At 46.0% G+C, this 16,975-nt stretch overlaps 1 protein-coding gene across 2 annotated transcripts in view; it reads right to left on the bottom strand.

The window, feature by feature from the left end:
- Positions 1-16,975, bottom strand: part of traf3ip2l (TRAF3 interacting protein 2-like) — a 78,414-nt gene that overhangs the window by 59,044 nt on the left and 2,395 nt on the right. For both annotated transcript variants that reach the window (XM_029708376.1, XM_029708377.1), the window contains exon 2: positions 8,818-8,914. In XM_029708376.1, the coding sequence (XP_029564236.1) occupies positions 8,818-8,861 (44 nt within the window). In that variant the 5' untranslated portion in view covers positions 8,862-8,914. The remainder of the gene's footprint in view (positions 1-8,817; positions 8,915-16,975) is intronic.

Below are 16,975 nucleotides of genomic sequence, written 5' to 3'. Positions count from 1 at the left end.
AACAAGTCAGCACCTCAGGAGTAAATGTACTTTTGTCCCAGATCACTCTTCTAATGTGACTGGTCTCGCCGAATACGTCACCACTGTCGCTAAGAATAATTCTCCACAACCAGAGTGGACGCTTGCAACTTGGTTTGAATCCCTGGTGAGAAGTTAGGGATCCCAAATTGCCAAATGAGCTGCAGCTATGGCTGTTGCGGTGACCGTATTACCGCCACACCAGCAGTCACGAGTCAAATTCCATGCGTCCGTTTAGTCACGGTAACTAGGCTTCTCTAAGCTCTGATGCTGCTGATGGTCAATAGTAGCCTACTGAACTAGCTAACTACCTGGTACTCAGCACTCTATTGTCCCTCTAATCACTCTGACATCAATGCAAATGTTATCGAAAATCTAATCAAACACTTAATGTGAGCCCATGAGCTCATGTTGCGTAATATTTCTATAGGCTATGCATGAGAAAACAGAGTGATGGCCTCTACTAAAAAGAGGAGGATCCTACCAGCTTTCTATCGGCCAGGCCTACTATATTTCCTTCTCAACTTTCCTAATATTAAGCACATGGCTCATATTTACAACAGGAGTATAGCCTACCTGGCTAAAATAAACCACAGAAAGAGCACTCTTCATTTGCTATTAAAGTGTATAGATGACGTGTATTTTTTTCCCCTATTTCAAGACAGGTGCATAATAATGGTCCATCCTAAATCAAAACAAATTTCACACATATAATATTTAGTACATGTAAAGACAACTGATGGGTGACAATATTACCCTATCACTTGTGAATGATGCCCAGCTTGTGTGCAGTAAGCCTCCCCCCCCCCCACAGTTTTTCAAATCATAGTTGCACACCTCATGTAGCACACCTCATGTAGCATAGCCCATAGGACTGACTATATGGTTTGATAAGGTTTATATTACAACTAAAGTGGCCAAATAACGTCTTAAAATTAAGCGCATTAATCCGCTTTACAACGGGTGTAGAGCCTAACTACATACATAAGCAGCGGGGGAGTTTCAAGTTTGGGGAAGTTCATTTTCACCATTAAAATACACCTTTATAATAAAAGCATGACATGCATAATCTCATTTGAGGTCACTTTTGATAATGGTGTTTTCCCGCTAATGGAACATTTGCGCTTATAGCCTATTGCGATGCCCGCCTTGCTGCGTTTATAATGTGAAGAAATAGCCTAATAGTTCATCAACATTTTAGCTAAACGTTCTGTTTTTTTATGCTAGTGCTTGTATTAATTTGGGATCTATCGCATTCCACAATTCTCCCAGACAATGTTAGAAAATAGATTTCTTGCACAGAATAGAAAATATCAACTTTTGTACTATGGGGGATAGTAGATTGACATAGGCTAGTGCTTTTGCTGTTTCGTTAGGGCTAGTCATCTTGTTGGCTGATGAAAAGTAAATGTGGACAGTTCTTCCAATATCTTCAATATGCACCTCGGAATTGGATAAGGACGCACGCAGTTGCTTCCCCGATGTGTCTGTCTTCACTTGTAGCCTGTGAGAAAGACCCGATCACATGAGCCATGTGAGTGAGAGGTGCTTCGGAGCAGGCAGCACTCTGGGCCAAGGGCACAACGGCCACTGGCTGCAAAAGGCATGGATTGTTTTAGGGCGCATTACGACCACACAAAGGGGATGCCGCTGGGAAATTCGAGGCATTATCAAGTTCTTGCCTCATTGTGAATGAGAGACTGATGAAGTGTGTACAGCCTGCGCAAAAAAACAAAGCAGAGCTCATGCCTTTCAAGCAACTTTTTTCAAATCATCATTAAAGTCGCATCACGCAGCCTTAGAATGTATTAAAAATCAAAACATATATATAACCCAATGTTGGTAGAACAACTAAAGTGTCACGCCCTGACCATAGAGAGCCATTGTTTCTCTACGCCCTGACCATAGAGAGCCATTGTTCTGACCATAGAGAGCCATTGTTCTGACCAGAGAGCCATTGTTCTCTACGCCCTGACCAGAGAGAGCCATTGTTTCTCTACACCCTGACCATAGAGAGCCATTGTTTCTCTACGCCCTGACCAGAGAGCCATTGTTCTCTACGCCCTGACCAGAGAGAGCCATTGTTCTCTACGCCCTGACCAGAGAGAGCCATTGTTTCTCTACGCCCTGACCAGAGAGCCATTGTTTTCTACGCCCTGACCAGAGAGAGCCATTGTTTCTCTACGCCCTGACCAGAGAGAGCCATTGTTCTCTACGCCCTGACCATAGAGAGCCATTGTTCTCTACGCCCTGACCATAGAGAGCCATTGTTTCTCTACACCCTGACCAGAGAGAGCCATTGTTTCTCTACGCCCTGACCATAGAGAGCCATTGTTTCTCTACGCCCTGACCATAGAGAGCCATTGTTTCTCTACGCCCTGACCAGAGAGAGCCATTGTTTCTCTACGCCCTGACCAGAGAGAGCCATTGTTTCTCTACGCCCTGACCAGAGAGAGCCATTGTTCTCTACGCCCTGACCATAGAGAGCTATTGTTCTCTACGCCCTGACCATAGAGAGCTATTGTTCTCTACGCCCTGACCATAGAGAGCTATTGTTCTCTACGCCCTGACCAGAGAGAGCCATTGTTTCTCTACGCCCTGACCATAGAGAGCCATTGTTTCTCTACGCCCTGACCAGAGAGAGCCATTGTTTCTCTACGCCCTGACCATAGAGAGCCATTGTTTCTCTACGCCCTGACCATAGAGAGCCATTGTTTCTCTACACCCTGACCATAGAGAGCCATTGTTTCTCTACGCCCTGACCAGAGAGAGCCATTGTTTCTCTATGGTGAAGTAGGTCAGGGCGTGACTGGGGGGTATTCTAGTTTATTATTTCTATGTGGGGTTCTAGGTTACTATTTCTGTTGGTGATTTGTATGATTCCCAATTAGAGGCAGCTGGTAATCGTTGTCTCTAATTGGGGATCATATTTAAGTAGTTATTTTTCCCCACCTGTGTTTTGTGGGATCTTGTTTTTGTGCAGGTGCCTATTTGCACTTCACTGTCTTCACGTTTTGTTTGTTCATTTATTGTTTTTGTATTTTTTGCTGAAGTTTTCACATTATAATAAAGATGTGGAACGCTACTCACGCTGCGCCTTGGTCGAATTATTACGACGAACGTGACATAAAGTTACATGAATAACTAAATGAAGCGTATAGGAGGACCTGTTTCTTTGTTAACCGCTCAACACAGAATAGCAGCATGTGGGGGGGCACTACCTCAAATCATTTACAGGAAATATCCTTTTTATTTTATTCAGCTATTAAATCAACTGTATTCTTCATACTATAAAATAATATAAAAAAATGCCACTGCATTATAAGCAAATCTTGTGTGCTAAATAAACTAGTGTAGCCCCACAGCCACATCAGGACCTGCTAAATGAACTAGTGTAGCCCCACAGCCACATCAAGACCTGCTAAATGAACTAGTGTAGCCCACAGCCACATCAGGACCTGCTAAATGAACTAGTGTAGCCCCACAGCCACATCAAGACGTGCTAAATGAACTAGTGTAGCCCACAGCCACATCAGGACCTGCTAAATGAACTAGTGTCGCCCACAGCCACATCAGGACCTGCTAAATGAACTAGTGTCGCCCACAGCCACATCAGGACCTGCTAAATGAACTAGTGTAGCCCACAGCCACATCAGGACCTGCTAAATGAACTAGTGTAGCCCACAGCCATATGGCACAGCCACATCAGGACCTGCTAAATTAACTAGTGTCGCCCACAGCCATATGGCACAGCCACATCAGGACCTGCTAAATGAACTAGTGTAGCCCACAGCCACATCAGGACCTGCTAAATTAACTAGTGTCGCCCACAGCCATATGGCACAGCCACATCAGGACCTGCTAAATGAACTAGTGTAGCCCCACAGCCACATCAGGACCTGCTAAATGAACTAGTGTAGTCCACAGCCACATCAGGACCTGCTAAATGAACTAGTGTTGCCCCACAGCCACATCAGGACCTGCTAAATGAACTAGTGTAGCCCACAGCCATATGGCAATTGTATGGAAGCCCGGAGATGCTAAATGTGTTTATGTTAATTATGGTCAATTACCGTGAGACGGACAGTTATTTGCTTGACAATCACTGGCTGACGAAATTTCGTGTTAACATGCTTTGTGTGAGTTTGTGTTAACATGCTATGTGTATATTTGTGATAAATTCACTCCTGTTAATAGAAGTATAACCTTTATTATAATGATAGTATTACCATACTAATTAGATTGTATAACCCAGAATGAAGGGTTTGAAAGGGTTTAAATCGCCATATATTTTTTACCATTATTATCGTAGAAGTGATAAAAATAGGAAATGTGGAGGAAAAATGTATCGTCTGGAGACAGCCTTCAACATCTTGTCTCATACTATCATTGGTTCCTGTAGGTGCTGGGTAGAGAGATATGAGAGGTCATGACCCCCTCCTCAGACCGTTTGGCAGAACGCCCAGAACATGTTCTATAAGTTAAGAAAGGAGACGTGCCAGTCACATGCAACAACCAATCCTATGAGACGTGCCAGTCACATGCAAGAACCAATCCTAGGAGACGTGCCAGTCACATGCAAGAACCAATCCTAGGAGACGTGCCAGTCACATGCAAGAACCAATCCTAGGAGACGTGCCAGTCACATGCAAGAACCAATCCTAGGAGACGTGCCAGTCACATGCAAGAACCAATCCTAGGAGACGTGCCAGTCACATGCAAGAACCAATCCTAGAAGACGTGCCAGTCACATGCAAGAACCAATCCTAGGAGACGTGCCAGTCACATGCAAGAACCAATCCTAGGAGACGTGCCAGTCACATGCAACAACCAATCGTAGGAGACGTGCCAGTCACATGCAAGAACCAATCCTAGGAGACGTGCCAATCACATGCAAGAACCAATCCTATTTGACGTGCCAGTCACATGCAAGAACCAATCCTAGGAGACGTGCCAGTCACATGCAAGAACCAATCCTAGGAGACGTGCCAGTCACATGCAAGAACCAATCCTAGGAGACGTGCCAGTCACATGCAACAACCAATCCTAGGAGATGTGCCAGTCACATGCAACAACCAATCGTAGGAGACGTGCCAGTCACATGCAAGAACCAATCCTAGGAGACGTGCCAATCACATGCAAGAACCAATCCTAGGAACCAATCCTATGAACCAATCCTATGAACCAATCCTAGGAACCAATCCTATGAACCAATCCTATGAACCAATCCTATGAACCAATCCTATGAACCATGCCTATGAACCAATCCTATGAACCATGCCTATGAACCAATCCTATGAACCATGCCTATGAACCAAACCTATGAACCATGCCTATGAACCAATCCTATGAACCATGCCTATGAACCAATCCTATGAACCAATCCTATGAACCAATCCTATGAACCAATCCTATGAAATGTTATGCACAAACTTGAGAGCATTTCTCCTTTGCCTAGATCCAACCACCTGACAGGTGTGGCATATCAATAAACTGATTAAAAAGCATGATCATTACACAGGTGCACCTTGTGCTGGGGACTATAAAAAGGCCACAAAAATGGGCAGTTGTGTCACATAACACAATGCCACAGATGTCTCAAGTTGAGGGAGCGTGCAATTGTCATCCTGACTGCAGGAATGTCCACCAGAGTGGTTGCCAGATAATTTAATGTTCATTTATCTACCATAAGCCGCCTCCAACTTCGTTTTAGAGAATTTGGCGTCCAACCGGCCTCACAACCGCAGACCAGGTGTATAACATTGTGTGGGCAAGCGGCTTTCTGATGATAACGTCGTGAACGGAGTGCCCCATGGTGGAGGTGGGGTTATGGTATGGGCCCCATGGTGGAGGTGGGGTTATGGTATGTGCCCCATGGTGGAGGTGGGGTTATGGTATGGGCCCCATGGTGGAGGTGGGGTTATGGTATGGGCCCCATGGTGGCGGGGTGGGGTTATGGTATGGGCCCCATGGCGGCGGGGTGGGGTTATGGTATGGGCCCCATGGTGGAGGTGGGGTTATGGTATGGGCCCCATGGTGGAGGTGGGGTTATGGTATGGGCCCCATGGTGGCGGTGGGGTTATGGTATGGGCCCCATGTTGGAGGTGGGGTTATGGTATGGGCCCCATGGTGAAGGTGGGGTTATGGTATGGGCCCCATGGTGGAGGTGTGGGGTTATGGTATGGGCCCCATGGTGGAGGTGGGGTTATGGTATGGGCCCCATGGTGGAGGTGGGGTTATGGTATGGGCCCCATGGTGGAGGTGGGGTTATGGTATGGGCCCCATGGTGGAGGTGGGGTTATGGTATGGGCCCCATGGTGGAGGTGGGTGGGGTTATGGTATGGGCCCCATGGTGGAGGTGGGTGGGGTTATGGTATGGGCCCCATGGTGGAGGTGGGTGGGGTTATGGTATGGGCCCCATGGTGGAGGTGGGTGGGGTTATGGTATGGGCCCCATGGTGGAGGTGGGGTTATGGTATGGGCCCCATGGTGGAGGTGGGGTTATGGTATGGGCCCCATGGTGGAGGTGGGGTTATGGTTTGGGCCCCATGGTGGAGGTGGGGTTATGGTATGGGCCCCATGGTGGAGGTGGGGTTATGGTATGGGCACCATGGTGGAGGTGGGGTTATGGTATGGGCACCATGGTGGAGGTGGGGTTATGGTATGGGCCCCATGGTAGAGGTGGGGTTATGGTATGGGCCCCATGGTGGAGGTGGGGTTATGGTATGGGCCCCATGGTGGAGGTGGGGTTATGGTATGGGCCCCATGGTGGAGGTGGGGTTATGGCATGGGGCCCATGGTGGTGGTGGGGTTATGGTATGGACCCCATGGTGGAGGTGGGGTTATGGTATGGACCCCATGGTGGAGGTGGGGTTATGGTATGGGCCCCATGGTGGAGGTGGGGTTATGGTATGGGCCCCATGGTGGAGGTGGGGTTATGGTATGGGGCAGGCATAAGCTACGGACAACAAACACAACTGCATTTTATCAATGGCAATTTGAATGCACAGAGATACCGTGACGAGATCCTGAGGCCCGTTGTCGTTCTACTCATCCGCCACCATCACCTCATGTTTCAGCATGATAACGCACGGCCCCCACGTCACAAGGATCTGTACACAATTCCTGGAAGCTGAAAATGTCACAGTTCTTCCACGGTCTGTATACTCACCAGACATGTGACTCATTGAGCATGTTTGGGATGCTCTGGATCGACATGTACAACAGCGTGTTCCAGTTTCCACCAATATCCAGTAACTTCGCACAGCCATTGAAGAGGAGTGGGACAACATTCCACAGGCCACAATCAACAGCCTGATCAACTCTATGCGAAGGAGACGTGTCACGCTGCATGAGGCAAATGGTGGTCAGACCAGATAGACTGGTTTTCTGATCCACACCACTATCTTTTTTTTAAGGTGTCTGTGACTACCAGATGCATATCTGTATTCTCAGTCATGTGAAATCCATAGATTAGGGCCTAATTTATTTATTTGTAATCAAACGCCAGAATTTTCTCCATCTCCTTAGCTATCATACTCATACTAATCATACTAATTCCACTGATTTCAAAAACTCGGTCCTCCAGAAAGTGGAGAGCAACACTTATTCAGTTCTACTACGTGATATCTTTCAACAAAAAAAAAGCTGCGTAAAATTTATTTGACTTTGTAAAAAATCTGTGTTTTTGGACCGAACTTGCTTCACACTTTTTCCATTTGGTTTCTTCCTTCACAGACTCCATGAAATGGTGACTTGGTTTCATAGAAACAAGTGGTGAATTAACTAACCCTTTGGCTAAACTTACCCCACTCTCCCCTACAAATGTTTCAGTAATTCCGTTACCAATTTAGCGACAGCACTGATATCAAACTTGATCAAATCAAATGTATTTATATAGCCCTTCTTACATCAGCTGATATCACAAAGTGCTGTACAGAAACCCAGCCTAAAACCCCCCAAGCAGCAAGCAATGCAGGTGTAGAAGCACGGTGGCTAGGAAAAACTCCCTAGGAAAAACTCCCTAGGAAAAACTCCCTAGAAAGGCCAGAACCTAGGAAGAAACCTAGAGAGGAACCAGTCTATGAGGGGTGGCCAGTCCTCTTGATATCAGTAAAAATACTATAACTAATTGGTAGGTCTACCTTGTTATTTCTGTAAACTTTCATTATCCTTCCTCTTCATGAAGGAGAGAAATTAGGAAAAAAATCCTCAAGATCCCTTATGTGGCATTTCTGTTCCCCCCCTAGTTTTATCATTGGAATGTGATACAAAATGAGACAACGGTTTGCTTTAGGACCATGTGGAGCGGTCAGGCTGTTTTGGAGTGTTTATCCGACTGCATTAAAACAAGTTATAATAATTATGCCCCCCCCCATTTCTAAAACCAAAGTTGTGCCGCTGGGTTTTTTGGTAATAGAATGACAAGGCAATGTTTCTCAATCCTATAGAAGGCCAATCATTTCTCCAAACTAAATGTTGATATTAGTTGTCGGGGCGCTTTACCTCAACATTATTGTGTATTGATGATGTATTCTAATATATTTTAATACTTTTTCTGCTAGATGTTTTCTAAGACCGCTTTTCGATCTGTTTGACCAGAAATTAAAGACTTTTGCTAAATTATTACGACGGAAAACGGTTAAAAATGTATATACGCCTTAATTTCACAAAAAAAATGGACTCTTATCTTTCATTTGACAATCTCCTATGAATTTCACATGTTGGTGCTCATGTGTCCTTTTTACATGGAAATACCCTATAGTAGGACATACTGTAGCATGTAGCATGTAGGACCTACCTGTTCGTAGCGGAGGTTGAGTAACAGGGAGTGGGCAGCATCATGCTGTCTGCCACTGTGGAGGATCAGCTCCTGTCAAGTCTCAGCAACCCACAGCCTGCCAAAATCAACATCACATGTAACTACGGCAACACACAGCCTGCCAAAATCAACATCACATGTAAGTTATGGCAACACACAGCCTGCCAAAATAAACATCACATGTAACTTACAGCAACAAACAACATCCTGCTAGCAAAGAATGAGGGCAATTCTACAGTAACAGAATGACAGATTTTTTTTTTCACTTTAAAAGTATGCCGAGCTAAAACCAATGATTTCAAAATTCAACAAACCATGCAACTCTATACACAAGGACTACTTTGAACAATTTACACTGAACATTTTACAAAAATACATTTACTCCCCACAGTGCAGATGAAAAGTTTAGTAACGGAATGATGGTAAAATTACCCTGTGGGCACGTTTTCACAAAACTCCTAAATATCTACTCTCGAGTTAAGATTCAAAGATGTCTATATGTATAAACAATGGGGTGTCACCTAAATCTATTTTGGTTAATTGAACTACAGTAAGTGAAGTAGATTTATACCCGGTAACAGAATTACGGTAACAGAATCACATAATGATCTCTGACCTGTAGTACACAAATCAAATCAAATTTATTTATATAGCCCCTTCTTACATCAGTTGATATGTCAAAGTGCTGTACAGAAACCCAGACTAAAACCCCCAAACACCAAGCAATGCAGGTGTAGAAGCACGGTGGCTAGGAAAAACTCCCTAGAAAGGCCAAAACCTAGGAAGAAACCTAGAGAGGAACCAGGCTATGAGGGGTGGCCAGTCCTCTTCTGGCTGTGCCGGGTGGATATTATAACAGAACATGGCCTAGATGTTCAAATGTTCATAAATTACCAGCATGGTCAAATAATAATAATCAGCCTAAAACCCCAAACAGCAAGCAATGCAGGTGTAGAAGCACGGTGGCTAATGCATAATTAAGAAGCACAGAAAAGCATAATTATGGATATGAATGTTTTATTTATTTAACTAGGTAAGTCAGTTAAGAACAAATGATTGTTTACAATGACGGCCTACCAAGAGGCAAATAGGCCTCCTGCGGGTACGAGGGCTGAGATTACAAATGTAGGACAAACACATCATGACAAGAACACAATTCTCTTCATAGTGATGTATCCTGAATAGGTACAAAAAGGTAGAAAAATCAGACACATATCATAAAATCATAGGACACATATCCCAGGACATACTTCAGACAGGACACAGGCTATGGTTATTGTGAGTAACCTTATTTATGTTCCTTTAACACCACCTTCTAGTGAGTTTATACAAACTTATCTCCTACCACTCTGATAGATTGGTAGATGGTCAGAAAACGTGGTTACCCCTTTTTTCTCCCCAATTTCGTGGTATCCAATTGGGAGTTACAGTCTTGTCTCATCGCTGCAACTCCCTGTACGGACTCGGGAGAGGCGAAGGCCGAGTATGAAGGGGTGCGTAACTGGTGGCAGTGAAGTCAGACGCAGGAGAGCAGAACTCGGTAATAGCCGGAGCAGTTTAATTTCAAAACCAACGGCATAAAGAAATCACCAACTTGGGTACAAAACCCGACGCGCACCAGTAAACATGTGCACGAGCACTTGCAACAAACAATTCCACACAAAGACATGGGGGGAACAGAGGGTTAAATACACCAGACTTAATGAGGGAAATGAGAACCAAGTGTGTAGGAAAACAAGACAAAACAAATGGAAAATGAAAAGTGGATCGACGATGGCTAGAAGACCGGTGACGCCAACCGCCGAACGCTGCCCGAACAAGGAGAGGAACCAACTTCAGTGGAAGTTCTCCGAAACACAACCCAACCAAGCCGCACCGCTTCTTAACTCAATGCCCACTTAACCCGGAAGCCAGCCGCACCAATGTGTCGGAGGAAACACTGTATCAGCGTGCACTGCGCCCGGCCCGCCACAGGAGTCGCTAGTGCGCGATAGGACAAGGACAAAGCTCTATGGACGTTATCCAACATGTTACTGGGCCCACCCGTAACCACAGCCATACTCTGGACCTGGTTATTACCAAGGGGCTTTCTACTGGGCCCACCCATAACCACAGCCATACTCTGGACCTGGTTATTACCAAGGGGCTTTCTACTGGGCCCACCCATAACCACAGCCATACTCTGGACCTGGTTATTACCAAGGGGCTTTCTACTGGGCCCACCCATAACCACAGCCATACTCTGGACCGGGTTATTACCAAGGGGCTTTCTACTGGGCCCACCCATAACCACAGCCGTACTCTGGACCTGGTTATCACCAAGGGGCTTTCTACTGGGCCCACCCATAACCACAGCCGTACTCTGGACCTGGTTATCACCAAGGGGCTTTCTACTGGGCCCACCCATAACCACAGCCGTACTCTGAACCTGGTTATCACCAAGGGGCTTTCTACTGGGCGCACCCATAACCACAGCCGTACTCTGAACCTGGTTATCACCAAGGGGCTTTCTACTGGGCCCACCCATAACCACAGCCATACTCTGGACCTGGTTATTACCAAGGGGCTTTCTACTGGGCCCACCCATAACCACAGCCATACTCTGGACCTGGTTATCACCAAGGGGCTTTCTACTGGGCCCACCCATAACCACAGCCATACTCTGGACCTGGTTATCACCAAGGGGCTTTCTACTGGGCCCACCCATAACCACAGCCATACTCTGGACCTGGTTATCACCAAGGGACTTTCTACTGGGCCCACCCATAACCACAGCCATACTCTGGACCTGGTTATCACCAAGGGGCTTTCTACTGGGCCCACCCATAACCACAGCCATACTCTGGACCTGGTTATCACCAAGGGGCTTTCTACTGGGCCCACCCATAACCACAGCCATACTCTGGACCTGGTTATTACCAAGGGGCTTTCTACTGGGCCCACCCATAACCACAGCCATACTCTGGACGTGGTTATTACCAAGGGGCTTTCTACTGGGCCCACCCATAACCACAGCCATACTCTGGACCTGGTTATTACCAAGGGGCTTTCTACTGGGCCCACCCATAACCACAGCCATACTCTGGACCTGGTTATCACCAAGGGGCTTTCTACTGGGCCCACCCATAACCACAGCCATACTCTGGACCTGGTTATTACCAAGGGGCTTTCTACTGAGCCCACCCATAACCACAGCCATACTCTGGACCTGGTTATCACCAAGGGGCTTTCTACTGGGCCCACCCATAACCACAGCCATACTCTGGACGTGGTAATAACCAAGGGGTTTTCTACTGGGCCCACCCATAACCACAGCCGTACTCTGGACCTGGTTATCACCAAGGGGCTTTCTACTGGGCCCACCCATAACCACAGCCGTACTCTGGACCTGGTTATTACCAAGGGGCTTTCTACTGGGCCCACCCATAACCACAGCCATACTCTGGACCTGGTTATCACCAAGGGGCTTTCTACTGGGCCCACCCATAACCACAGCCATACTCTGGACCTGGTTATTACCAAGGGGCTTTCTACTGGGCCCACCCATAACCACAGCCATACTCTGGACCTGGTTATTACCAAGGGGCTTTCTACTGGGCCCACCCATAACCACAGCCATACTCTGGACCTGGTTATTACCAAGGGGCTTTCTACTGGGCCCACCCATAACCACAGCCATACTCTGGACGTGGTAATAACCAAGGGGTTTTCTATTGACATATCCTCTATTGTTGATGTTGTTTTATCTGATCACCACTGGGGGTTTATACTACCTTGTTGCCCATAGCACAGGGTAATCCTGAACGCATTATTAAGAAACTCTATCTTACCTCTGAGGTTGGTACAGATTTTATTGAGCGTCTGAACAATACTCCACCTATTCTGCCTTCCTCTTGTGGTGATTTAGTTGATAACTTTAATAGTACACTTTTTGTACCTTTATTTAACTAGGCAAGTCAGTTAAGAACACATTCTTATTTTCAATGACGGCCTAGGAACGGTGGGTTAACTGCCTTGTTCAGGGGGCAGAACGACAGATTTTTTACCTTGTCAGCTCGGGGATTCGATCTTGCAACATTTCGGTTACTAGTCCAATGCTCTAACCACTAGGCTACCATTGATGCCATAGCTCAATTCAGGTTGAAAAAGGCCACATCCAAATGGAGAGGCCCTTAGATGAGTGAGGAAACTAGTACATTAAAGAGGCATTCCAGAGGTGGAGAAAGTCAAAGTTGCAGGTCCACTATGATATTCTGAGAGAGCAACTAGAAATGCCAAACAGGGCTCATTTTATAACGATCACTAACGAGAATAATTTGAGTGCTCTTCTTGACCATTGATGGCCTGATAAATCCTACCCCAGCAAACAAACCTATGTCAGCTTTCCTCCACATCTAAATGTGGCGAGTTTGCACAGACGATACACAACTTTACATTTCTGTGTCACAAGAGGATTTCAGCTCCACGGATAAATTATTCGACTGTATTAGTGATTGAAATACTCACAACTTCCACGAGCTAAATCAAGCCAAGACCGAGGTACTTATTGTTGGAGCCAAAGCACAGAGAGAAATCTGGCCGCACATTTTAATGCACAGGCAATAAAGATAAAACACCAGGTAAAAAAAAAACTTGTTATTTTAGATTCTTTACAAAATTTCAAATCACACATTAGGAATGTGACCAAAATAGCTTTTTACCACTTGAGGAACATCTCCAAGGTGTGGCCGTTTCTCTCAGGCTGATACAGAGAGACTCATCCATGCTTTTACTACAAGCAGGCTTGACTACTGTAATGCTCTCCTGTCTGGTCTACCCAAGAAAGCCATTGGTCAACTGCAAAACATACAGAATCCTGCAGCACAGATACTGACCAAGACCAGATGGAGAGCTCACATTACACCGGTTTTAAGGTCTCTGCACTGCCTGTGAGTTTTTGAATTCATTTGAAGATTCTTCTATTGGTTTTCAACTCACTCCATGATTGTTCACCCCAATACATGTCAGACATGCTTTTAAGTTATGTACCCAGTAGGTCCCTCAGGATCTCTGGCCTTTTAACTATCCCAAAACCCAGGACCAAGAGGCATGGAGAGACAGCCTTTAGTTACTATGGCCCCAGCCTTTAGTTACTATGCTCCCAGCCTCTGGAATAGCCTGCCAGAGAAACTGAGGGGAGCCAAGAGGCATGGAGAGACAGCCTTTAGTTACTATGGGCCCCCAGCCTTTAGTTACTATGGGCCCCCAGCCTTTAGTTACTATGGTCCCCAGCCTTTAGTTACTATGCCCCCAGCCTTTAGTTACTATGCCCCCAGCCCCAGCCTTTAGTTACTATGCCCCCAGCCTTTAGTTACTATGCCCCCAGCCTTTAGTTACTATGCCCCCAGCCTTTAGTTACTATGCCCCCAGCCTTTAGTTACTATGCCCCCAGCCTTTAGTTACTATGCCCCCAGCCTTTAGTTACTATGTCCCCAGCCTTTAGTTACTATGCCCCCAGCCTTTAGTTACTATGCCCCCAGACTTTAGTTACTATGCCCCCAGCCTTTAGTTACTATGCCCCCAGCCTTGAGTTACTATGCCCCCAGCCTTTAGTTACTATGCCCCCAGCCTTTAGTTACTATGGCCCCCGACTCTAGTTACTATGGCCCCCGACTCTAGTTACTATGCCCCCAGCCTTTAAGTTACTATGGCCCCCAGCCTTTAGTTATTATACCCCCAGCCTTTAGTTACTATGCCCCCAGCCTTTAGTTACTATGCCCCCAGCCTTTAGTTACTATGCCCCCAGCCTTTAGTTACTATGCCCCCAGCCTTTAGTTACTATGGGCCCAGCCTTTAGTTACTATGCCCCCAGCCTTTAGTTACTATGGGCCCCCAGCCTTTAGTTACTATGCCCCAGCCTTTAGTTACTATGGGCCCCCAGCCTTTAGTTACTATGTCCCCAGCCTTTAGTTACTATGGGCCCCCAGCCTTTAGTTATTATGCCCCCAGCCTTTAGTTACTATGCCCCCAGCCTTTAGTTACTATGGGCCCAGCCTTTAGTTACTATGGGCCCCCAGCCTTTAGTTACTATGGGCCCCCAGCCTTTAGTTACTATGCCCCCAGCCTTTAGTTACTATGGGCCCCCAGCCTTTAGTTACTATGCCCCCAGCCTTTAGTTACTATGCCCCCAGCCTTTAGTTACTATGGGCCCCCAGCCTTTAGTTACTATGGCCCCATACTTTAGTTACTATGCCCCCAGCCTTTAGTTACTATGGCCCCATACTTTAGTTACTATGCCCCCAGCCTTTAGTTACTATGCCCCCAGCCTTTAGTCACTATGCCCCCAGCCTTTAGTTACTATGCCCCCAGCCTTTAGTTACTATGCCCCCAGCCTTTAGTTACTATGCCCCCAGCCTTTAGTTACTATGGCCCCAGCCTTTAGTCACTATGCCCCCAGCCTTTAGTTACTATGGGCCCCAGTCTTTAGTTACTATGCCCCCAGCCTTTAGTTACTATGCCTCTAGCCTTTAGTTACTATGCCCCCAGCCTTTAGTTATTATGCCCCCAGCCTTTAGTTACTATGGGCCCCAGCCTTTAGTTACTATGGGCCCAGCCTTTAGTTACCATGCCCCCAATCTTTAGTTACTATGGGCCCCAGTCTTTAGTTACTATGCCCCCAGCCTTTAGTTATTATGCCCCCAGCCTTTAGTTACTATGGGCCCCCAGCCTTTAGTTACTATGGCCCCAGCCTTTAGTTACTATGCCCCCAGCCTTTAGTTACTATGGGCCCCCAGCCTTTAGTTACTATGCCCCCAGCCTTTAGTTACTATGCCCCCAGCCTTTAGTTACTATGCCCCCAGCCTTTAGTTACTATGCCCCCAGCCTTTAGTTACTATGGGCCCCCAGGCTTTAGTTACTATGGGCCCAGCCTTTAGTTATTATGCCCCCAGCCTTTAGTTACTATGCCCCCAGCCTTTAGTTACTATGGGCCCCCAGCCTTTAGTTACTATGGGCCCAGCCTTTAGTTATTATGCCCCCAGCCTTTAGTTACTATGCCCCCAGCCTTTAGTTACTATGGGCCCAGCCTTTAGTTATTATGCCCCCAGCCTTTAGTTACTATGCCCCCAGCCTTTAGTTACTATGGCCCCATACTTTAGTTACTATGCCCCCAGCCTTTAGTTACTATGCCCCCAGCCTTTAGTTACTATGCCCCCAGCCTTTAGTTACTATGGCCCCAGCCTTTAGTTATTATGGGCCCCCAGCCTCTGGAATAGCCTGCCAGAGAACCTGACGGGGGCTGAAACTGTGGACATATTTAAAAGGGATCTTAAAACACATTTTTAGCTTTGCTTTTCCTTAGGGTGCTTTTAAGTTGTTCAGCTTGTCATTCTTTTGTTTATCTTATGTTTATCTTATGTTTATCTTATCTTATGTTTGTCTGAAATGTGCTGTATAAATAAAAGCTTGATTTGATATAGTCTGATTAATGATACACCATTTTGGCAAAATTAATAAAAAAATGTTGAAAGGCTATTGAGTCAACGTGCCATGCCACCTACAGCCACTCTGCTCAGAGGGACTTTTCTGAACCTGCAGCAGTAATTTACCAGCAGTATAGTTGTGTTATCTAGTAGCACTAGTAGGGAGGAGGAGGAGGACGTGATGAGAGTTCAGTGGAAATACAAACTCGACTCTCACTGATGGGAAACCAAACCACCAACATATCTTCATCCAATGTTAATACGGCCTACATGTCCTCAAATGGCTCTCTATTCCCTATTTAGTGCAAAACAAGGGCACTATATAGGGTATAACTTCTAGGTTAGAAACCATACAGTCAGTCCAGGGTTATAACCTCTAGGTTAGAAACCATACAGTCAGTCCAGGGTTATAACTTCTAGGTTAGAAACCATACAGTCATTCCAGGGTTATAACTTCTAGGTTAGAAACCATACAGTCAGTCCAGTGTTATAACTTCTAGGTTAGAAACCATACAGTCAGTCCAGGGTTATAACTTCTAGGTTAGAAACCATACAGTCAGTCCAGTGTTATAACTTCTAGGTTAGAAACCATACAGTCAGTCCAGGGTTATAACTTCTAGGTTAGAAACCATACAGTCAGTCCAGGGTTATAACTTCTAGGTTAGAAACCATACAGT

Source organism: Salmo trutta, chromosome 22, assembly GCF_901001165.1.
Source record: "Salmo trutta chromosome 22, fSalTru1.1, whole genome shotgun sequence".
Classification (NCBI taxonomy): Eukaryota; Metazoa; Chordata; class Actinopteri; order Salmoniformes; family Salmonidae; genus Salmo; species Salmo trutta.
Note: the sequence above shows the minus strand (reverse complement) of the source record. Positions and strands in the feature narration are given on the sequence as shown.